At 29.9% G+C, this 24923-nt stretch overlaps 1 protein-coding gene across 2 annotated transcripts in view; it reads right to left on the bottom strand.

The window, feature by feature from the left end:
* The window catches only part of LOC116767124 (terminal nucleotidyltransferase 5C), a 94482-nt gene that overhangs the window by 10701 nt on the left and 58858 nt on the right, over positions 1 to 24923 (bottom strand). The window contains exon 1 of one of the 2 annotated variants that reach the window (XM_032657309.2): positions 1300 to 1548. The exons of the other annotated variant lie outside the window; for it this stretch is intronic. Within the exon in view, the coding sequence (XP_032513200.2) occupies positions 1300 to 1371 (72 nt within the window). The 5' untranslated portion in view covers positions 1372 to 1548. Of the gene's footprint in view, positions 1 to 1299; positions 1549 to 24923 lie in introns of those variants that run through there. 2 annotated transcript variants of the gene reach the window in all.

The following is a 24923-nucleotide window of genomic DNA, read 5'->3' on the forward strand; positions in this document are numbered from 1 at the left end:
AAAACGTTGAATCCATGAATCTATAAGAATAAATTAATTCAAATGAACACAAAGAATCCTTCGTCGGCTGACATGCGCCGCGAGCGTGTTAACTCCGGCGAAAACGTTGCGTGAGATCGAATGCTATTTGACCGTCGAGTTACGCGTATAACATTCACACTGTTTGAAAAATATATTATATTTTCATTTTTTTTTTTCATTTATGACGTTTGCAAGAAGCCGAACGTTTATCAATACCGAGCCAAGTGTACAGGATGCCCTAATTGAAGTCGCATCGACACAATCACAAATGTCATGATCATTAGGAAACGTTTATTGTATAATAAAATTTTACAGTCTGACATTTGTGTTGTCATTCAAAAATAATAATAAGGATACATATAATAATTAATATTCTAAAATTTTTGGACTTTAAAAACAGCGTTGTTTTTATTAATTTCACGTAAAATAATATATCTTCTAGCTTCTAGAATATCAATAATCTTTTGTAAACAATAACAGGTTGGCAGTATATAATTAATAATCTGAATGATATGGATCGTATTGTTTTAATTTAAAAAAAAGTACAATTTCAAATGATAAATAATTCCGTTAACCATTTAAAAAGGTTGTATATCAGCACGTAATTTTCTCACGTATTCGTTTTGTTCTCGCTAATGCAATCGTATCACAAACAACTGATAAGGGAACCGCTTCCGTTGGACCACTTCGAATTTCACTAGAAACTGTGCCACATAACCGAATAAGACAGTCGACGTCAGTTTAACTTTGGTTACTTAATACTGATAAATAACGATCAACTACCTGCCAAACTATTATAATACATTTGTTACTTTCTTCACACATGACATGCTCAAGTACATCGTGAACTGCTGTCAAGGAAACATATTTACTTCCACTAATAAATTAACACGAAATAATTACTTAGTTACTACGCAGCTACTGTCGATTAAAAAATAATTGCTAATACGAGATTTTCTGAATGTCAAATGTAATAATTTCGTGTCACTGATAAATTATGTCGAGAGTCGGTTGATATTTTGAAATTTGACAAACCAGCAAACGGATTCATCGTCAGGATCGAATATAAATGTCGCTTATTTCTAATAGCTTAACAATTTATCTATGAATATGTGACACAATGTTTGGATGTTTAAGAATCATATTTTCAATAATGCGAGATCCCGTGACGACGTATCGTTCTACCCACGCACGCTAAATAAAGCTAGAGTTTTTAAAGACACCGCTGTCCGCTGGACTCAAGCCATTCCCGACATCACATGACCGCGACAAACTTACCTTCATATCATCGAACATATCACAGGCTGAGATGAGGAACGCGGTGTCCGGAGTCACTTTGATAACGCCCATTTTTCCTATCACAGGTTACGGGAGATCAGTACACAGAGCCGAGTCGACCGTTTTCTAGTAACAATAATCTCCCGTCTTAAATAATATTTTAAAAGCGAGTAACGCGTGGTCGGTTTTAGGAACACGGAGCGCGAGACGTGCTCACGCAGTGACCGAGCCGCGCGGACTGAAGTGAGCGCCAACTCTCCGCTTGCGAGTGAAAGGGCTGTGACGTCACAGCTCAGTCCGATAACGTTTCCCCTGCAACTTGTTGCTATATCTTCCGTCTCGCTCTGTCTTACGACCGCCGTACATGTGTACTAGACGGAGACGGTGCTACTATGCTTTTGTTAGTTTTATAACCAAAAATACCACATAAAAATAGTTTGCGAACGAGTATTATTACATTAATTGCATACGTAAAATGTCACCCGTGCACATTTTACGCTTTTGGTATAATCTGTTTCCTTGTCATGTAGATTATCGTGGACAATGGACATTATAATGTAACACTTTCGTTGTCAGTATATAAATAAATTTTAAGCAATTTTCTGTGCATGTTGATTGATACTTATAAATTAAATAGGTTGAGAGTTTGAATGCTTTTAATTTAATTTGTGTCAGGATATAATTATTGTAGTATAAATTTTATTGTTTTCGTTTTGTTTGTTGTTTTTTTTTATGACAACGATTATTGCGGGCCTCAAGGTTAAAATATCGATCTGATATTGAAAATAATAAAGGTTATAAAATATACATTTTAATCGATACTAGGTATTGTCCTGGTACTTTTTATTTACATTGTTTTGAATTTGCTTTATATTGTTCAATTGACTTTTATATTATAAATAGATATTTTTAATGACAGATATAATAAACATTATTGTTATCAGAAGTGAACGTCGTAATTCTTTGATATGAATAAAAAAAAGTAAACGAACATTAAAAAAATAATGTATCATTAATATGTCAAATTTAAAAATGTTCCAAGTTAATAATAGCTTCACAGTAATACCCGCTTGATGATTGACAGGCGCCACTTTAAGTGAGAAACAATTTTCCTATAAAAATAAATTTGAAAAATATTTTCATAAGAATTTTTATGGCATGAATGTGAAGGTCGTAATAACGTTCTATTTAAGCTGAATGTATATATAAAATATATAATGTATTTGTAAGATAAGGAAAAAAGGTTTTATATGTGTTGGAATGTATACTGTGAACCTTGGTCCGTGACGACGAAATGAAAGGAATATCGGATTAAAAAGTGGGTCACTGTTCTGTCAAGGTGAAGTGTGTTTATTGTAGACTATTAACTACGCTAAAATAGATAATAACTGGGTATTCTCTGTTGTTCAGAACTAATAATGGGTTTAATATATCTAATTTTTAGATTTCACATGGTATTTATCGCCAAAGTCATTAAATTCCTCAATAAATTTTATAATTAAATAAATCTAAAAGTACTGCGATTTCCCTTATTAATAATCAGTTTAAAAATAGGCGAAATTTTAAATAAATTACCGAAATTTAAATAAATATATAAATGAAAAGGAAATATTATTCATGGTGTATGAGAGTGAAGACCGAGCAAGGTATATATAGCCTATAGGGAATATATAATGAAATGCAGTAATCAAATTTAATGCTAAAGAAATTCGTATAAAATCTCTTTTTTATAAATCGATTATAAAATATTAAACCATCATTATAAAGTCACCTATATTTTTGTTAAAATTATAAGAGAATAATCTTAAGTAATTTATAAAGTTATTTGAGTATTGTGTTGAGATTATATTTATAATTTTGCCTCACAACAGTAACTATTTCGTCAAAAACATGGCACATAGTTTTTTAATTAATTTCTTCACAATTTTCATTTCGTAATAAATACACGCGCAGTAATTTTTATGAACGATAGAACGCTATTTTGTTATTTTCTTATGACAGCGGCTCCGAGATAATCTAATGAAATTCGGATTTTAAGGACATCACTATTAAATACTTAACAAATTTTAAATAACATAATATTATTTAAGGAATGTTAATCTTTATATGTACAATAATTATCATTTTGATAGTATTGAAAAGTACTTTTTTACTGTTTAGTCTTTGGCCTCCTTTTATTTTTTAAGATAAGTCTTAACTTAAATTGAAAAAAAAAAACATGTTTTGTCTATATTTAAGAATGTCACAAAAAGTATACTATACATATAATTCAAGATAAATATATAATCACGTTTAAAAATCCTCACATCCTTTAACGTTAAGAGCATTAAGAATTTTCGCCATTCAAGATAAGAATCGTAAAGGCCTTTGCATAACAAAACCTCTGCAATTTTGATGATTCTTAATTTAATAATTTTTGTTGATGTTAAAATTTTTATTTCTGATGAAAGTAATTTTATTTACATCAAAGAAAATTTCTATTAAAAGTATTCTATTAAAAGTTCTGGAATATCAAAACGTTTCATAACATTGGATCATAGCCTGATAGCATTATTTGATTTAAAAATGGAATGTCTTCCATTTCTTTTTTTAAAACAGCTGATGTAATAACGCGTAGGATCTAATGTAAATATATATAAATACCTCAATGCAAATCATTATTATTTAAAATGTATTGAGTTTAATATACAATTATAAATTATAAAATTTATTGCATTCCCCAAATATCCGGTTGCAAATCAAGCCTTGTCTAGGATATATCGTTAAGAACGATTCAAGGAGAAAATTATCGTAAAATACATTATAAACCTGTACCTGAGACACATACAGGCGATTGTCACATCTAATTATAAACATTTTGAGCTGTTTTTCCTTTGTGATATTTCATTACAAATAAAGACCCAGAATGATATGAGTTTTATTCAAATACACATAGAGTTGTAATTAGCTGTTTCTCTTAATAGGATACAAACGTCCTTGAGGGCCGCTGCCATTCGTTTGTACGCGGATACTGTTGGGGGAATGTGACTCCATTTTTTAGGAAAGTGTTTTAAACTTATACAATATGTTTTATAAATATTATAGACAGCCGGGCAATTGATGGATTTTAAATATGGTACTTACAACGAACTTTTAATTATTTAATTATTCAGAATTTTAAGTTTTAAATTAATCAAGTGACGGCCATTTTGATTTATGTACATTTACTCGTTTCTTAGTCCTATTAATATATTATAACGAATTCGTAACCGACAAGGAAATCTCAGCTGTGTTTAGGAGTGTCGCGTAATTTAAAGATGGCGAGTAGGTTGTCTTGGTGCTTTCTATCAACAGGTTGACCTACTAAATTTTAAGATAACATAAAATATTATACTTTTTTTACACTACGAAGCTTTGTCCTACCGATTCTTCTTTAAATGGAAGTCAATTTATTTTATGTAAAGTAATCATCTGTACTATTGTAATTCTGAATATTTTATGTGACAATTTTATCCTACTTGATAGTCACGAGATCTTGACAACTTTTATTCCTCCCAATTCTCATACCTAAGTGAACCGGGACGAAGTCGCAAGCAGAAGTTAGTCTTATATATTATAAAAACCCTACAGTATAAACTGCATAACGTCCCGTGGAGTGTTGTGTCTGTTATCAGTCGACAATATCTCGGCCAAGATTAAAGCCTTCAAGCCTTCATAACGCCCATAGCAAACAATACATTATATATTGGCATCACGTAATCTACATTGCTGTCATTAATTTACATTAAAAATGCTACATTTATTGAAGTTTATTATTATTTCTCATCTGATATATAATTTTATTCGTAAGTAACCAAAGCTATGTTTTCATTAAGGGAAGAAAGGAGATTATTTATGTTATTATGGTATTAGTACAATACATATATCGTTTAAACGTATTTAATGGAAACGCAACCTTATCGTGGTTATTGAAACAGCTGTGATTTATACAATAATAATTATATGACCGTAAATTGAGCAGATGTTTTAAAATATTATATTAAAATATTTATTATGTTAGGGATAATTCAAATACGTACAAAATGTATTACATCATACGGAATAAGTGTCAATATTGTCTTTGCGTTCGGAAAAACCTGTCGACATAAAATTCGGATATTTTTTAAATATAAGTGCTAATTTTTTTTCGTTATAACATTTCAGTTTTTTTAAATAATTAATGTGTTGTATACAAAGTCAACGAACAAAGGTAGTTTTATCAATTTAATGTCACAAATATTTACGGTTGCTGTTTTAATAAGTCTTATAATTATTTCTATGTATTTACATAAAATAATATATAACTGTGTTGTAGCCGAAGACTGTAACGCATAGTTTTTGTGTGACGGTTTGAACTTGTGGTAGGCAAGGAAACAGATATTCGGAGATTCTTGCTGACTCGAAGGCGAAATACATAATGCTTTTGTTACATTGCACTATATATAAACAGGTACAATTAAGTTCTATTGAGTGACAGATGATATTTAAATAGTAAATAAATATATATATATATCTATGTGACATTACAAAAGTGTTGGCAGTTAAAATATACACATTCTGGCAACATTCATTAAAAAATGCATTCAATTATTTTTATTAAGATTTAATCCACAAAAGTTGTAAAAAAGGTTTTAAATAGCTGCCGTATAAGGAAACGAATTAATTATAGTCTTGAAAGGTTTTTAAAGAGAAATAAAAATACGTACTAAATAAATATCCTTTACACGTATCTAGTGTCAAGTTCAATACGACAAGTTGGAACTTGTTTTCGAAAAGAGCAGTTTTGTATATTTTTTATTGGAATTTAATTGTTGATATAAACATTGAAATTACATAAAAACATTGGGAAACAACGACGGAGTTGTTTTTGATGTCCATATATTATTTATATGAAGAGCACTTACTGAATATCTGACTCTGGGCCTTGGATCTGCTGGCTATCGTATATCAAGGTCTCGAAATAGGACAAACCCGAAACTTACAGTGTTGGGTTTCTTGAAAAATAAAACGCCCATACATTTTTTACCAACAGTAAATCTTAAGTTTCATCGGTGCGTTTAATACTGGGATTATTTTAAATTTTATCAGTGATAGTACGGCTATTATGAAAAAAGTCGAAATAGATACCGATAAAGTAATTACGCTTTCAATACTAAATAACTTCGTCATTAATTTCACATTTTTGACATCTTTTCCGTCGTTAGCAACACGACGGATATGGTTATAATATATGATTTAAAACAAATAAATGAGAAAAAAAAAACACGCGCGACCCTCCGAACAAAACCGCTGAAGATTTATTGATTTATATCGAAAAATGTGAATGCAAATTAAACTTTCCAACATTCAGTTATTGAAATTAAAAAAATTAATAGTAATGAAAGTAAATGAAAAATATTAATGAATAAATTAACGAATATAATAACAAGGTCTCCGCAGCGGCCATGACTGATAAACATTTGATAAAAAACGATAGCAGACCGATAAGAACAGCAAATAGATGGTTTGGTTGTTCAAGGACGACTTTTACATTTGAATTATGAACATTATCAACATCCACGTATTATATATGGAAGCGACAATTCATATTTCCTTTACAATTACTACCGTCCAGGGTAAACTATCTTTGCGTCTCTTCCATTTATTTTATAATTTCTCCATACATCGACTTATATAAATGTTAGTTTAATATTTTCTATATGTTATTATGAGATTGTTTTTTTTTTAAATGGCCACGGTATAACATTTAATGTGCTTGTAAAATCTTCTGTTTGATTTCTGTTATTCTTATTATAAAATGTATCCAAACTAGCAAAGCGTTTAACTTAAAATGTCCCGATAGAGAACCGTTCGTTGTTGTTTTAATATGGATTGATATAATAAGATAAAGATAATTTTAATAAAAATAATAAATTTAATAAAAATAATAAAAGTATTATTTATATTATTATAATTTTTTTTCTGTATTTCATTCAATTCTTATAAGTACGTATGTTACAATTGCCGGTTATAATAATGACATTAAAAATCATTGCATTATCATTAACTACTAAATAAAGACAGTTTAATAAAGCGTTAATGATTTTCTTCAATATTTTAAAGATCTCACTTCAAGTGTTTATGGCGTTATCTTAATTATTATATGAAACAGCAGCTGTAAGGATAAAAATATATAAAGAAGCAGTAACATATATATATATCTCAATATTATATTAATATTATTGTTTGAAGTTAAAATATTATATAGCACTAGTTGATGCCTGGGCTCAGACAGAAATATAGTGTGATTCATTTAATAGTTGTCATGTGAACCGACCCTAAGCGAGTTATATAGTTTGTTTCACCTGACTTCATAAAACATACGACTATATGACGTCATCTCGTGGGAAATACAGGGAATGAAGGGATTCATTTACGTCTATATCTGATTCTGACGTTTAAGCTACACTACTATAAAGTTTCATCGAAATCGGTTTAGTTTATCTCTTGTCAAAGAGTAACACACGATCCTACTCACATACACACGTCCAACCTACCCTCACAACCATCCGTATCATATAGTAATAATATTGGTAGGATAACTATTATATATATGTAGAAATTTATTAATCGCTGTATTTTAATACTTGTACAACTAATTATATTGTGTTTTTTTTTAATATAAATTCACCATTAACTTGATTCGCAACCATTTTACACAAAGGAAGTAAGTATACTGTGAGTGATAATTTTATTTCAATATATTACCTAAAACTGTGAAATCCAATCAGGTAGGTTGCTCAAAACGAGAGGTCTCCCAAGGTTTATCGTAACAGCCTTTTAAGGAATAAAACACATTCAAAGGGAAATTGTGCCATAGCGCCTTGTAATTTAATATGTACGAGAAATTGATTATTTGCATGTATAATTCGTTTAAACTAATCATGAAACAAAAGGCGTAGCGATTCTATTAAAACGTAATCTTTAGTCACAAATTGTGATTTCGAAATGTATGCTTGCATTTTATGCATAAATAAAAAAAATATATATATTTTTCATTTAAAATCTATAAGAATTATGATACATTTCTTTCTCTTTTTCAAATCATATCAGAATATAAGATAATTTATATAATATTATCAAATGTTTTCGATATAAAAGAAGCTAAATAAATATATATATATATTTTTTATTTATTACACACAACAATGAATATGCACGCGTGTTTAATACATAATGCATAGTTAAAAATTATTCACGAATTGCTAAAATATAGCAATCTAACCGTGCTCCGTCTGTAATTAGTATGTGTCGGTAGTTTAGTAACTAGAATATTAATACAACATTTGCATTGTAATAGCGTTTCAATGCAAAACTTATTAGTGTTCCATTTTCAGTTTTTTTTTTTTTTTTTTTTTAACACCTGTATTATATAAATGGTGTAAGGAGATTTTACGTCTCATTGTTAGATAAAATGTTACAAATGTTACCATAACAATAATATTTTTATGACGTGATGTTTAAGTTAACTTTTAATTGTAACGAGTAATGTCGTCGACCGTTTATCAGTTACCAATAACGGTCAGTAGGATCTTTGTTTCTGTGAGTATTTAAAAATATGATAAAGAAAAATTCGAAATATGAATAACTTTGACATGACTTTTAGTTAGATACTCGAGATAATAATAAGACTTACAACTAAACTAAATAATTTATAAAGGTTTTATACATTTTTTTAAAAATATATTAAAATATAAAACAACAAGGGAAACTACAGTTTCGTATCCAGGTAATAAATGGAATAATTTAAAATATAAACAACAAACAAACCAACAAACAAACAAAAGAAATTTATATATAAATCAGAATCAAGATTAAAAGAGTATTCTATTAATATAGCAGTCTTTGACGGCGTACAATTATGATTACAAGACATAGCGTAATGTTAAAGGATAAGACGAAATTTATTTTAAAAACAACTTATAATATTAGAAATTTATTAATAAGACTAAATAAATATTGATAATATTAAATTAATTTAACTAACAACTCTAATATTACAGAGAATAAGCGAATATGAATTTAAATTATTTTAACGTCGCGTCGGTTTAACTCAACATATTGCATATTGCATTTATTTACGGATTATAATAAAAATCCGGTTAACGATAAAATATATCAGCATTCATTTGATTGACGGAAGGGTCAAAGTCGCGTGAACCATTTTGGAGCTGTACTTCAGCTGGTTCTTACCATGATCCAGCCTTGAGCCAGGCGTTGTATTACAAATGAAAGTCGACTCGAAAGAATGACTTTTGACAAAGAATATGAGTGCGAGGGAAGTTGATACTACGGATTTTGCGGATTCCGTAAAAAGCGTTATCCTTGCTCTAAGTTTTCTCTACGCACTACATACGGAGCGTCAATGGTTTATGATACGAAAATCATTAAAACAATATAGGTTATTAAATGGGGAACGCAAAACGCTTGGTAAAACTGTGTTTACACAAATTATGAAAAATGTTCACTGAAACCAAATTTAAAAGTTATGAGATATGAAATATATGAAGTAGTTGTTAGTTAAAAACCAAGACCTGAAATCTAATATATATATATATATAATAAAAATTGCCTCAACTAATACACGATGTATATTAGAAAAATATTAAAGGCTGTTTGTGTTTAAATGTAAAAGAAACATGTTCTGCATTCTTTTCAAATATAAAACTATACATAAATATTTTTTATATCCGATCTTGTAATTTACATATATGTGAATAACAAAATTGACATATAATTTTTATCTAATGTTAAAAATTATTAAAAACCATGAATGATTTGAATTTTGAAATATTACATATGGCAATACAGTTATAAATGTCACTGGTTGTCATAACGTAGGTGACACATATTACTTAGAACACTTCGGTTAGAAAGGTTTAATGTGTTGAGGAACCATTAAAAATACTATACATTTGACCTTACTTTGTCTTGATTGTAAATAATATTTTATTATCCACTTAGCGAAGTCAATTTAAAAATATCTGTTACTAAGTACATGCCGTAGTTAACGCAAATCTGTTACAGTCGTTTATTTTGTCGATATCTCGATATATATTTTTATTTACATTTATTTAAATTAGTTTTAATTCTGTAATATTATAAAATCTAAAAGGCGTAAAAAAAAACATACGATTCGTTCCATACATTGTTATTGAAAAACATCGATATTAAATAACTAGTACATGTTTACTGTAATTATATATTTAAATTAAAAAAAAATTCCGGATATAACCGGCTTTTTATTATTTTGTATCTACATCATCTCGATGTGTCAGACACTTTTATCTCGTCCGCCGGTGACCACGGTTGCTGTAGAAGTAAAGGAACCGAAAAGTCGGTATTGTAATTATAGAATAATAAAAAAAGCTCAGTATGGGATATTCTTAGTTTCATTTATATGTACACAGGGGAAAATCTTAGCTATGATAATAATTACACATATTCGTTTTACGTTAATCACGACCAGTAGCCAGGCGATCATCCTGACGGTGGGTAGTTACGTGGCTTTAAAAGGTTTTGTTTCATATCAATTGTCACCCTAAATAAATACGGAAACATGAAAAGAAATTAAGGGATCCGCTTGAAAGGGGAAGGGAATCAATAGCTTCAAGCTCTACTGATAAATAGAATAGCTATAACAAGCATACAGGTGTATGCAAAAGTATTTTTTTGTTAAGTCTCGGTAAGAAAGTAATCGTGCGGGTAGAGGAAGGAAACAAGCAAACTGCAACTCGTCGGTAATACCTAGAATCCCAAGTGTATTATTTGAGTCAAGGGCTGTTTTTAATTATCGATATTAATTATTACCTTTCACATTGAAATAAAGAGTCATTTTTTTTTAAGATAAAACGAATATTTTAGATTCTTTCGCGTTATTTTACTTTGAAAATCTAAAGAAAAAAATTAAATTCGTCTCGTCTGCCCGTGATCACGGTTGCTGCAAAGTAACCGAAACGTCAGGAGTAAGCAGTTTTTTTAATAAAATAAATAATTAACGCGTAATAATCCAAAAATATAACCTTTATTCAAAGGAATACCCGCGAAAGTCTTAGAACTCATTATGTATTTTGTTTTTGTTATAATTTTATTTCATGGAACCGAGTTTTATAATAAAAATAAGACGTAGTAGATAAATTCATGTGATTTATATATATAACTTCTAGAACAGCTTCCATAATTCATATTTTTTTTATTACAATATTATCCACCAACAATTCCATACTATAAATATTCATATCATAATAAAATTTTAAAATTAGAAAACAAACAAATACGCTATCAATTTTCTTCCTATTTCTCTCGTTTATATGAATCTCTGACATTATCTTCAACGGGTCGATGTTGAATCAGATCGTCTCATTTAAACCCTTCTTAGGCTTTTAATCACATCTATACTGAATATGCGCGATCGATACAAAATTTCATAGCGGAAGGTCATAGTGCGCACTTGCAACGACCTTTGACCTAGACCTTGACCCCGGCATTTGTGCAGCGTTCCTCGAAATATCAAAGTTCGTTGCCGCCCCCGCCACCCACCGCTACGCCAGCAGAACTGCCTCCCAGGTGGTGGATGTAACCCCCATACATACAACGCTATTTCGCAACTTTCAGTGTTGGCAATTCTATCTAACCGCATATACGTTATTGCAACATAGTGAGTTGTAAATCAAGCAAGACTTTACAAATTGCGGGCATTTATCGTGGATAATTCTTTATATTTTTTTTGCAATTTGAATGCAATTTAGATGCAAGTTGATAATTATGAGGGTAAACGTAATGAACCATACACCTGAGATTGTGGAATAACTTAATGTATGATTTACGATTTCCTAGCTCTCGTAGTAATTACGGATAATTTGCGGAGTTACAGCCATTTTAACAACGTTTTTTGTCTCCGATGGATCCCGAGGAATGACAATTGCTAACAGCTCGAAACTTGATTAAACCACTCCATTAACTACATCAAATATTATGTAAAAATCTTGTAAACTAGAGTAGTGGTTATTAAGTTTGAATTCCATTGATTTTGACATAGTACTAGGACGATTAGCCCCTACTAATAAATAACAGCAAATTTGTAAATATCACTGATGACGGAATTTTACACTTTATTACATGGTATAATATAGATTTATATATACAGGTATAATATTTGATAGGTGTTAAATTAGTTACGTTATATTTAGTTATGGAAAAAGGTAGGTCGGGTCCAATTATCAACTAAGTCCCTAAGAAATTACTCTGTTTGTGGCTGGATCCCAGCTGGCTACAGTTTAAATTTGCATATGAACATAAGGCCTTATATTGCAGACGTAAGTCACCCAGCTATCAGAAGTTGATAAAGAAAACCTTTATTTCTTTTTGATCTCGATTATTAAAATTAATTTTTTACGTCATACTAATAGCTTCTATTTTTAATTCCTAATATTGTACTAAAATAAAGTATGACCATTTTTCTTAATATTATCTGTAATAAGCTCTCTGTGCTAACATATGTATGCCTGAACAAATTTTAAAATTTATTTTTACCCCGTCGACTATGAAATATCACGCCGTGTGTTTTCATTGAAACTTTCTCGGGGGACTAATAATTTTAGGCATCAGTGTTACTCGATTTGCACAACTTAGAACCTCGGACGACATAATTGATCCACGAATAATCGTCCCAGGAATACAATGACCTCGATAAAATTCAATGATAACACTCGCATTCCATACACATATATTACAAGCTTAAATTCATATGAAAGAGAAAATAAATGTACAACACATTGAAAAATGAAGCGATTGAAAAGTATATATTAATAGAACGGAGGTGAATGAGGTTGTGTGGGAGTCAATGAAACCGTAGGCGTAATGGAGGCCTTCCTACCCCTAACCCCCTTGGGCTGCCGCGTTGGGGGCCCGGGCAGGAGGCCTGTGGGGTCGGGGTATACCGGGGGGACCGCCTACGCCCCTGAATAACGTGAATGGGTGACGCAGGCGGTCTACATTTTTATGTATGTAAACATTGTCCCAGTTATCTCTTGATGGAATGCGTTCATATTAGAACTTTTTGTTGCTCTTTGCACGGATTGTCTTTTGTTAGATTTTGACGTCCTCTAAGATACAATCCCGATATTCCTGAGCCCCATTACGTTATTTATTTGGGAGGGTCAGTGTTTGCAAAGGTTTGTAACATATTATATATTGATATTCCAGTGTAAATATTAATTAGCGTATGAATCTGAAATTTCTATTTAACTTTAACCTTTTCATTTTAACTCATCGATTCGTATTTGTTGTGGGGAAATCGCGGGAAACTTTGTGCTGGCAAAATTAAACTGTCTCTTAAAATAATTGTCGCTCGTAACGAGGGAAGGTATTAAAGGTGAAATAACTGAAATTTATTTGCTTTATCTGTGTTTCTTAGTTTATTGGGTGGAATTATTCATTTCAAGGTCACATCAATATAAATGTTTGAAGACACGCCTTTTGTGTTATCCTTCATATTGACTTAGGTGAATTTTATACAAGTTTCTTGCATTGAATCTGCGGAGTGCCGACTCGTGTTTATAATTTTATTAAATCTAAATCTATATTAGATTTGTTTCTGAAGATATTATATTTTATCGGTAATTATATGTATATATATGAACAGTAATAAAAATGGAGAAAAATATTTTTTATACCATATTCTCATCAGCAGTCTTTTGACAATAGCTTCGAGGATGTCTGTCAAGTTCTGTTACCATGTAATCGCGTGTTCGAACTAAATAAACATGGTTTAAAGTCTTTCATTCTACACCAAGGTTTAATTACTATGAATTAAAAATATATATGAAGGAAAATTAGAAGCTGTCTTGTTTTTAGTTAGACGGTTCAAACTCACGATAGCTACCCAACTCGTGATGTTCTCAAACTTCAGAACATTTACTTATTATTTTATGTGTTTATATGACTATTGTTTTAATTTTCTGTTTAAAGTATCATTTCTCTCTACCCGGGATTTTAATAAAGTGATCATTCAAACGAGACATCGATTTGCGAAAATTCAAAATAAAATCGAGTATGTATTTGTATGTCATATATTTAATGAGTCGTCCGTAAGTTACAATAATGATATATTAAGCTCTTTTTTTTTAAATATAATTTTGTTGTTTATAAACAGAAACAATTGTGTATGTTTTTAGATATCTCTATGGCAGCAAGTGTGGGATAATAAATGTATTCTAGTCACACAATGCTTGTGTGTGGTTAGCAACATCACCCCGCGTATTATTATAAACACACTATGTGTATAAACATACAATTTAAATCTAGATTATTAATTGTTTTTTTATCCTTAAATATATTATTAATTTATTTTTGATAAAATTTGTGGAATAACACAGTTCAAATGGATTAAATACGTAAAATACATTCAATATTAAAAAGATCTGGATGATCACTGAAAAGAAACTTGTTTCATTCAAGGTTTTTCAGAATAATTCAATTTTTGAATTTAGAATAATTCAATTTTATGTTGTGTCCAAAAATTTTCTAAGATACGTCTTTAAAATATACATATGTATACCTATATCTTCCTTTTATGAATAAATGCATTTCTAATTATCAAACAATAATATTTTCTTTGAGTGATACTTTATAAATGTGATATTTAAAATACTTTCTCACAATCTATTAGTTTATTTCTGTATAGTAATTTAAAAGCATAAAGAGAACCTTTTCGTCTGACGAACAGTAACTACGACCTGACCTAACCAAGCGCGAAATAAATAAATAGCGCCAAATGAAACAAATCTTTATTCCCATTTCATTAAGTTCCATTATCCTTTGTTACGATCCCATCTAGAAGCTCTGAACCACGCATCTACGTTCTACGCAGTTTATAATTCCATAGCAGATGACGTCACCAGTCCAGCTTTATACGTCACGTAAATGCGTCGTGAAACCGAATTTTAATACTTACGGATTATTCCGTATCGACTTAACTGGGATTACTCCTTTGACAAAACTCCCACTTAATTATATAAGTTGTTAATACGCTATTGACCGCTGTATTATATCGAATAAATTTTACATATTACGATACAATGAGTTAAAAAACGGTTTAAATATTCATTAAAAGTAATCCGTCGCTTGTCATACTTTATGATTTAAGTGATATGTGACATAAAAATTTTAAAACGTGCAGTGGTACTATTTGAAAGAAATTTATTTACCGTCGGCCATCTTGGTCTTACGAAAACGGGTTTCGCTTTACGTGTCAGAAACAGAGTTCGTATTTCGTGAAATAAAAAAAAAATAATAATAATTGTTTCTGGTTGAAACAATAATTTTTTTTATATTTGTTTAATAATGACTTTATTTATTGTGGAGATTGTTAAGTTTGAAATAGTTTAACATTTGCCGAAATTAATTTGTATGCATTTCCATTTCAGATATAGTGGGATGTACTTATGGATGTAAATATGATTTACAGAGCGGAGGTAGATGGTAACAGGCATAAAATTCAACATCGGAGCGCAGATGTAGTAATGTACCAATTGTCTTCAACGGCTTTGTCTTCTTTATGAATACCATTGTGCCGACTTTCAGCCTGATTAGTCAAATGTAAAAGTTACTTTATAATGAAAATATGTGATACCGTCTTTATAAAATTAATTCTGGTACATTGGATTCCATGTGTAATCATTAAGGGATAGTTCTTTACGCGTCGCTCGTTGGCGTTGAATGATGATATCAAAATTATATAGCGCGTCATGAATATCGTTAGCAAAACATTTATTATACAAAATATGACGGACAGGGAAATTTAGGGACAATGGAAAACGTTTACCCTACTTATAATACATACATATAAATTTGAAATAATATGACATTAATTTTGATCATATGAAAATGTGTTATCTTTAAAGACTTGTATTTATCAAATCTATATAAATTCTAATCTTTATCATTTTATATATGAACTATATTTAATTTTAATTTTAAAATAAAGTATGCAGATAACATAATTTAAATTGATAACAATGAATTGTACGGAATCGATTAATTTATTCGAGTGTTACACAGCGAGTATTGTCTTGTTAGCTTGTAAATTATATAATTTGTCGCGAGCGCCAAACCTCCCAGCCCCGACTGGAGTGGTGTGAGGTTCTATTTCTGAAGAATTCGTTAAGGCAGTGAACTTTAACGGCACAGATGTGGACACTGTTCTTGTAATCGAGTTACCACATTTACTTTACACAGTAACCTTATTCGCGCTTGTTTATTTCGGGGGACGTTATACGATTTGTTACACACGTTTTTCTAAGTTTAGGTTACTTATGTATTACTAGGTTATATAATCACTGCAACTCTGTAGTTTGCAGAGCTTCATTCGTTGGTATGGAGAAAATTTCTCCCCTAATGTCCAATAACAATTAGGTTATCGATATAAATTATTTCAACGTGAAATCGATAGAAGTGTCGATGTGTGAAGAAAATATTGGGTTATAATTAATTTGTTACTAAGTAAGCAATTATTTGGTAGCGTCAGTGAAATTTCCTTTACGAATAGGCAGAGTTAATCCCGACCTTTTATATACAAAGATTAAGAGGATTCAATCGTTCTAATTCCAACAATTAATGAACGGAACCAAGTAACCAGGTTGTATCAATGATCTAGAAAAGATTCAGAAGTATAATGTAAGTTAATCGATTCCCAATAAAGTTACGATCAAATCGCAACAGGTTTCTTGATAAATTGTGACATTTTTTAGACATATAGCACCTATTTCAATTTATTATTTAAAATTTTTTTTTTTGTTTGCTAACGTGAGAATCTGTTCGAAATTTAAGAGTTACTAATTGTTTTTTTTTTTATAATTAATTGTATTATTAAACTGCCAGTTTTTATTAAATGGATTTAGCTGTTTTGTTTAATTAATAGAGACGTTAATGTCAATTTGTTTTAAAAATATAACTTGTGTTTATTTCTTCTAATATTGTTAAATTTATTATCATTGTTATACAATATATCTCGAGATAATGAAAAATCATTTATAAAGAACAGAAGTATATGTACATTCGATGTTTATAAAATCATCAATATCTAACTAGCTATTTTGTATTTTTTCATTATTTTCTTTAAACATAATAAAATTTTAAAACGAAAAATCTCTGAACTAAATTTAATATAGAATAAAACAATAGAATTTTATTCCTTAGTTTACTCGTGCTTGAAGCAAGATCCACTTTTACCGCTAAGTGGAAATGCAGGAGATATTTGAAGAAATTTTCTCGACTTACATTGTCGTGGGATGCTGGAGTGATGAATTCTTTCAATTGGAATAGACTTAGCGGGGTTAGAAACTAATTAATGTACCTCGATACAAACTGCCATTAAATAAATATTGCTAACACGGTCTAAGTTAATTGTTAAGCTTAACGAGTTTTATGTATTTCGCTTATAAGAACTTTTAGACTGTGGTAGAACTTTCTAGGAAATATATCGAAATTATGCCTTTGTTCTATCTAAGGTTTATTTATTTATTTTGGTAATCCTACTGTGATTATAATAATGATATTATAAAATATGACAACACTAAGACCAATACAGGATTATACGGATACAGTAAAAGTAAATATAAACGTAACTTGAGTATTAATTAATCACGAATGACAATACTAATTAGCAAGACTGTTCGTTGTGCGGATACGCTTGTGTGTGCGTGTGTGTGTGCGTGCGTGCGTGCGTGCGTGCGTGCACCTTTAATATATATTATATACCTATATATTTTTCTCATATTTTGACCCTATAAGTGTATATTTTTCTTTGATAATTTCCAAAACGTTATTTGTGTAAATGTGTATTAGATAACGTAAAGCTTGTATTTCTTGTGAAGGAATTTTAAGTGTTTTATGTTGTAAATATGAATTAATTATAATTTAATGAAATATCAATAAATTAAATATGAGCGTTTGAGTTAAAACATGTGCAATAAATAATGCATTGAATAGAAATAAGATTTTCGAAATATTTTTATATTTTTATTATAAAAGGTTTTTTAGCTGTAGAAATCTTTATAAAATATGATGTCATTTTAAAGTCAAGTAACGGTCATATTGCTTATAGACGGACTCGGTCTCGACTCCCGAATATAATATTATTTTCAATACTGTATGTATTATATTTTATTCATAAAATTTTCACTCGCTGCTATTGAAAGTTATGTTAATGTATTTAAATTTAACTCTCGAACTTTATCGTGTTACAGCTCAAGTTTCATAAATTATACACAAGCTTGCATAATAAGGATATTTTTAGACATATTTTTAATTAAATAGTTCATCTATACCTTGGAACATCCGTGAATCCTTCCCACTCTAATTACTGCCTTGATAGCAGCCTATTAAGAATTAATTTAAAATTTCGATTTCAGAAGGAATTATTTGAGATTTTTCCTGTAATTAAGGCTCGGTCTGTTCTTTATTAAATATTTCAAGTCCACGTATTTCCGAGGTCATTATATAGAAAATATTTTTGTGTACGAAACATATATATTAGCCATATGTATATGAGAAGTCATTGAGTTATTTTTTTACGTTTTTCTTAAAAGTAGGAACAATAAAAGTATTTCTGAATCATTCAATAAAACTCCTGTTTCTCGACACAAAGTTTTCAATTAGCTAAAAGGTTTTACTAAACTTATTACAGATACGAGACTAGAAAAAAAAATGCTTTCGTTTGATCGTAACTGAATTATTGTAATGATTTTTTTCAGCCTAAAACAACTAAAAAAAGGACAAGGAATTATTTGTAAGGTTTGCTGTGACTATAAATTAAATTACCACTTTAATATAAAATGTGGACTTTTATCTTTCTCCAAGAATTAAGTTAATCTTGGAAGCTATAATAATTGTACAACCTAAGTCAATTTGCGACGGACGATACAACGGTAGTAGAGCCTCTTGGATTTATTTAAAACAACCTTTTGACATGACTTTGCCCGCTTTGAATATTTCACATTTCATTTACATTTTTTTTTGTTATTAAAACTGATAAGTTGTCTGGTATTTACATTGAGTCAGTCATTACTTTAATTAATAAAATTAGCATTTAGTATAATTTAAAGCGACCAATAAATATTGCTAAAATAAAATGTCCTCTCTATATTGCGCCGAAAATTCTCTATAAATATGTAAATGTCTCATTAAAATCGGTTCAGATTTTCTGTAGGATATTTAAAAAAAATCATCTCTACTCAAAACCCACAAACATCTTTATTATAAAACAAAATACAGAAAAATTTATTTAATGCTCCTTAAATAAATTCTTGTTTTCTTCAATTTATAAGTATTAAACGTTTGTTTATTGTATTTGAAATAAAAAAAAAATATATAAGACAGAAAATTCATTCATATAATGTATTTTTTTAAACAAGAATAGATAATAGAATTAATTGCAAATAAATAATAAATAACGGAAAATGCCAAAGCTAATGATAAATGTATTGACACAAGAATAACACGTATATATACAAAAATATTATTCTTCCCAAAAACTCCTCACTAGCGTCATTAAACTGAAATGCATATTTAGAAGCATGGAAAGCGGGGCGTAAGAGTAAATGTAAAAAAATAATTAGTATATAAAGGTTTAATTATGATAGTATGTTAGGTTTTATATAAGCCACAAGCATCCTGAGGAAACGTAATTTGTGTGAACACGCATTGTTTGAATTCCAGTATAAATAATATTACTGCTTCACGATCGATTGTCAATTACAATAATTGTGAGGCAGCGTTTAAATGTATGCTTTTTATGTGTACGAGAGACCAAGAAACTCGCTTAGAGACGATAGATTAATACATACATGTATGATTCATCACAGACATTTAAGTAAGTGTTCTTCTTAAGGACTTCATTTTAAACTTCTTTAGCTAATATATAAAGTTTTTCCACTTTTTATAAGAGTGGTCATGAATAAAGATAGTGAGTAACAGTTTTTGATCTATATTCATAGAGCAATATCGAAAAATTGCAAGCAATATCATTATCTGGACATTTGAAATTTAGGTTTGAGCTTTCGGCTCTTATAAATTATTAACGTTCAATTGTGATATACAAACATATATATGTCTGTGTGTGCGTGTGCGTGTGTCTAAATACATTCTGTCTCAAATCATGTTTGTATAAAATTATATTTTTAACATTAGAGCAATGCTGTATTAATGCTTAGTATGAATTGAAACTCGAAAATTTAGGATGAAAGATTGATCGACAGGAAAAGTTTGGGACTGCAACCTTCTAATTACCGCGTTATAGTTGCTTTCCCAATTAAGCTGTCGTGCTATGGATTAAGTCGTAGTTAAAAAAAAACGTATTTATAATCAACAAATAAGAGTCCGCCTAGTCAGACTAGTCTGCCTCTTCACCTCTTCCTCCGCCTTTTTCTCTGGCTGGTTTATGTAAGCTAGCTTTGCAATAATAATATTAATTTGTCTTTCTTTGAGAATAACTCGATGAAATCCGTGCGTAGGTATGCGTAATCAAGTTTCGTATCAATAAAGGATTTTTTTATTCGATATAATTTTATAGAACAAAATGTTATAGGAATTAAAATTCATATTTGCTTATTTTTACCTAGGTTTTATTAGATACGACTGTAACTTATTTTTGAGTTTATGTTCCCGGTATGATAATTCATATTATTATAAGTGTTATATATTATTGTCCCAAACTGTTATTTAATAATTAATTTAATTAAATACAAGGTTTTTTTTTACTTTTCAGATTATTTTATAAGTACATAATTTTGTATACCTCAAATTTGATGCGACATATTTTTCTTAGTGTTATAATAGCTATTTACGATTTAATCTTTTTTATTTTACTAAATTTTGGGACACAACAATGTTTTTTGGAACTGCTCCGCATATTTTATTGTCGTAAATTTTTAACTGACCTTTGGATTTGGAATGGAACCGAGATGAGACTAACATTGATATAGTAGAATAAAAAAATATAATGAATTAAATCCTAAATCATTGTTTTACTTGAATGTGTACTGTCTTAATCCTAAATATTACACTCTGGGATATAACTTGAAGCATTAAAAAAATAATTTTATTCAACTTAACATTAACTTAACATTGGATTGATCGACAGTCATTATACATATAATTTTGATACGATCTATTAAAAGAACAATATATACGTATGAGTAGTATGTAATAGGTTTTAATAGCTTATTTCATATACAGGGTGTCCGTGGAAGATTTTACACTAAAAAAAACACAACTAAATCAAATTTAAAGAAAAATAGAGTTATTTTTTTTGCGGATGCGGATTTCGGTTTTTTAAAAATAGCTCCACTCAAATGTTGTTTTTTAGGCGCAAACATTCTGTCAATATTTTTTCATGTTGCCGGAAAGTTGCTCGCGAAGTTCTAGACTGATAGCTGCAATCTCGCGTCCGATATTTTCTCGAGATGCCTTTAATGATGATGTTGAATTGTTGTAGACAAAAGATTTGAGGTATCGCTACAGGAAAAGGTGGCTAGGGTTAAGATCAGTTGATTTCGGATTCCAGATCACGTCGCCAAAGCGACTTATTAATTTTCAAGAAAAAAGTGGTCTGAATTTACTCATTGAGTCCTTTGAGGTATGTGCCGCAGCCCCGTAATGTTGGAAGTGGGTTCTGTTGTTTTACCTAGTATGACGGTGTAGCTCCGGTATAAAAAAGCTGTCCAGAACTCGGTTCAAAGTGTAAAAAACTGTCAGCTTACACGCTATATTTCAGAATTAATGTAATAATTTTTTTTTAAACATTTAACACGCGTTGTCTTCTCGAATTTATTAATATATAGCTTTTGATATATGATTCCTTAGTTTATGTAAATATGTTTTCGTTTACTTTATATTTCTTACCATTACCAGGAACATCACAGTATAATGTCTAAGCCAATGAATATAAGAGCATGCACGGCCGACATTCATGCATGCAAAGCGTTTACTGAAGTTGATATTTCCATCACTATAAACTTACTAAACGCTTGCCAGTAATGCTTTATTCTATACAACAAATAAGTGTATGTAACTTATAAATTCTTAAAATATAACTTGGAGATAGCTTCCGCTGTTAGTTTTGGACAGGCTGTTATGTCACAAGAACATATATAGTAACAAAATCATATCTTGCACTAAACCAAGTGTATAACATCAATATGTCAGCGACTGGACATCAAAGCAAATGTCAGAAGCCTTTTGTTTCCAACCCGGATTTTAAAAGGATACGTCCACAATCGAAACTAAACCTTACATCCTTACACATAAAGTTTACACTTCTACATCAATATACCGCCAGTTAGTACCTTTATACGGCTCTTTTGACAGTATTGAATGTCAAGGGTAAGCCTACGCTGTAGTAATTTGTTTGTCGCTGACTTTTGTTCGGATGTTTACACGGCTGTGTTCAATTAATAATAAAATCCAGCCTCCCACGAGCACGTGTCTGATATATAGATCAAGTGTACTGGAATATAATAAGAAAACGTTGTTAGTTACTAACCAAAAACTATTTTATTAGGAATATAGTCTCGTTGTTGTGTCATTATAGCCATAATGAAACCCAAAATATGATGAAAATGTCTTATCATAAACGATATCGGTGTGACAACGCCTTTACAATCTGTATATTTGTTAAAGATTATATAAATTATATAAAACTCAAAGTAACTATTGGTACATTTAAGTTAGTGCGGACCGAGTCTTTAAAACAAGCGCCTTAAATAAACACGAAAAATCCTTGATAAAATTTTGTATTAATAAGTTATTTCTATAAAAATAAAAGCCTATATATATGTATGTATAAAGTTTTTTACGAATAAAATTTTATGAAAATACTATCTAATTAAGCTTTGACGTTCCGTATAAAGTGTGGCTCAATTTAGAAATATCACATAATTTTACTAGATCATAATTGCGTATTGCTAGGTAGAATAATTTAGACTTAAAAGGACACTGAGCATATTAAGTCGTACCAATCTTTATGTCGTAAAACGAAATTACTATTTATATTATATTACCTGATTGAATTGACATGTTAAACAATCGGTTGTATTATACTGTCATCCTTCAAACGTGTAACAAATAACACGCAGGTAATGTTAAGGAAACGCATTAATTTTTATTGTTTCACATAACTAACATAGTTTCAATAGTTGTGAGATCGTTTCGTTCGTTGATACTAATCAATTATTTATGTTTCAGATTCTACAATGTTATATAATGTAACCTTTCAACATAAAGTGGATCAGATGAAAATATAATCATCATCATCATCATCAGCCTATCGGAGTCCATTGGTGAGCGAAGGCCTCTCACACGGAGAAGGTTAGAGCATTAATCACCACGCTTGCTCAAGACGGGTTGGCGATTTCAATCGTATAATTTTAAATTGTAAGACCAGGTTTCCTCACGATGGTTTCCTTCACCGTCCGTCAGTGATGTCTAAATAGTCTTAGAAAGTACATATGAAAAGATCTCATTGGTATTTTGCCAGGTTTCGAACCCGCGCCCTCACGTACGAGAGGCGGGCCTATTAACCTCCAGGCCACCACGACTAGAAATATATATATATAATAATATAATTCTCAGTTCTCTAAAAGCTACAATTTCTAATAAACAAATCATTAATAATTATTTGTCAATAATACGATTTTATAAAAGAATTTTATTTATGTGAAAAATAATATTGTATACGAACATTTTTCTTAAGACCATATTGTTAAATTGTCTGTTAAATACATTGAACATATAACATAGATATGATTTTAAAGCCTAACGCTCTGCGGAACTACACAGCTGAGTCCATTGTGGTATTTGTAGTAATACTCTGAAAGGGAAAGGCATTGCCATTCCATCATAATTAAATTGTTAGCATGAGAAAAACATCTGGTTTGTATGATATTCTTATTTTATTGCTATCAATGTAATAAATATTTTCTTATATATATATAAATCTACTTTACACTCGGGAGCCAACAGGCACTCGGCTGTTATCAATTGAAACACTTGTGGGATATTAATTTATTAATAAAGCAATAAATAATTCTATTGTAATTGTACTTAATATGCTTCTATCAGGACATCTGATATTTGTTAAGTACCTTTATAAACACTTTTCTCAAACATCCGATGACGTCATGATAATTAAAACAACGTATCCGATTTAATTTATCCAAAGGTACCTCTTAAGTAATTATTTTCTCGTAATAGCGTCTCAATATACTTAAATGTACGTCAAAATTCAATTTCATCACATAATCCTAATAAATCAAAAAATATATATACATAGATTAAACTAACAACCTTAGCCTTTTATAATGAGATCAAAGACTTTCGCAAGTTTTATTCATTTAAATGTACACATTCACATCTCGTCTGCCCATGATCACGGATGCTGAAAAGCAACCGAAACGTCGGGAGTATGTAGTTTAAAAAAAAATAATGCACGCGTAGTACATCCGAAAAATATTAGTTTCATTTAAACCTTAGCCTTTGAATATAAAATTGTTATATTAATGCACAAATTA

Source organism: Danaus plexippus, chromosome 10 (assembly GCF_018135715.1).
Source record: "Danaus plexippus chromosome 10, MEX_DaPlex, whole genome shotgun sequence".
Lineage (NCBI taxonomy): Eukaryota > Metazoa > Arthropoda > Insecta > Lepidoptera > Nymphalidae > Danaus > Danaus plexippus.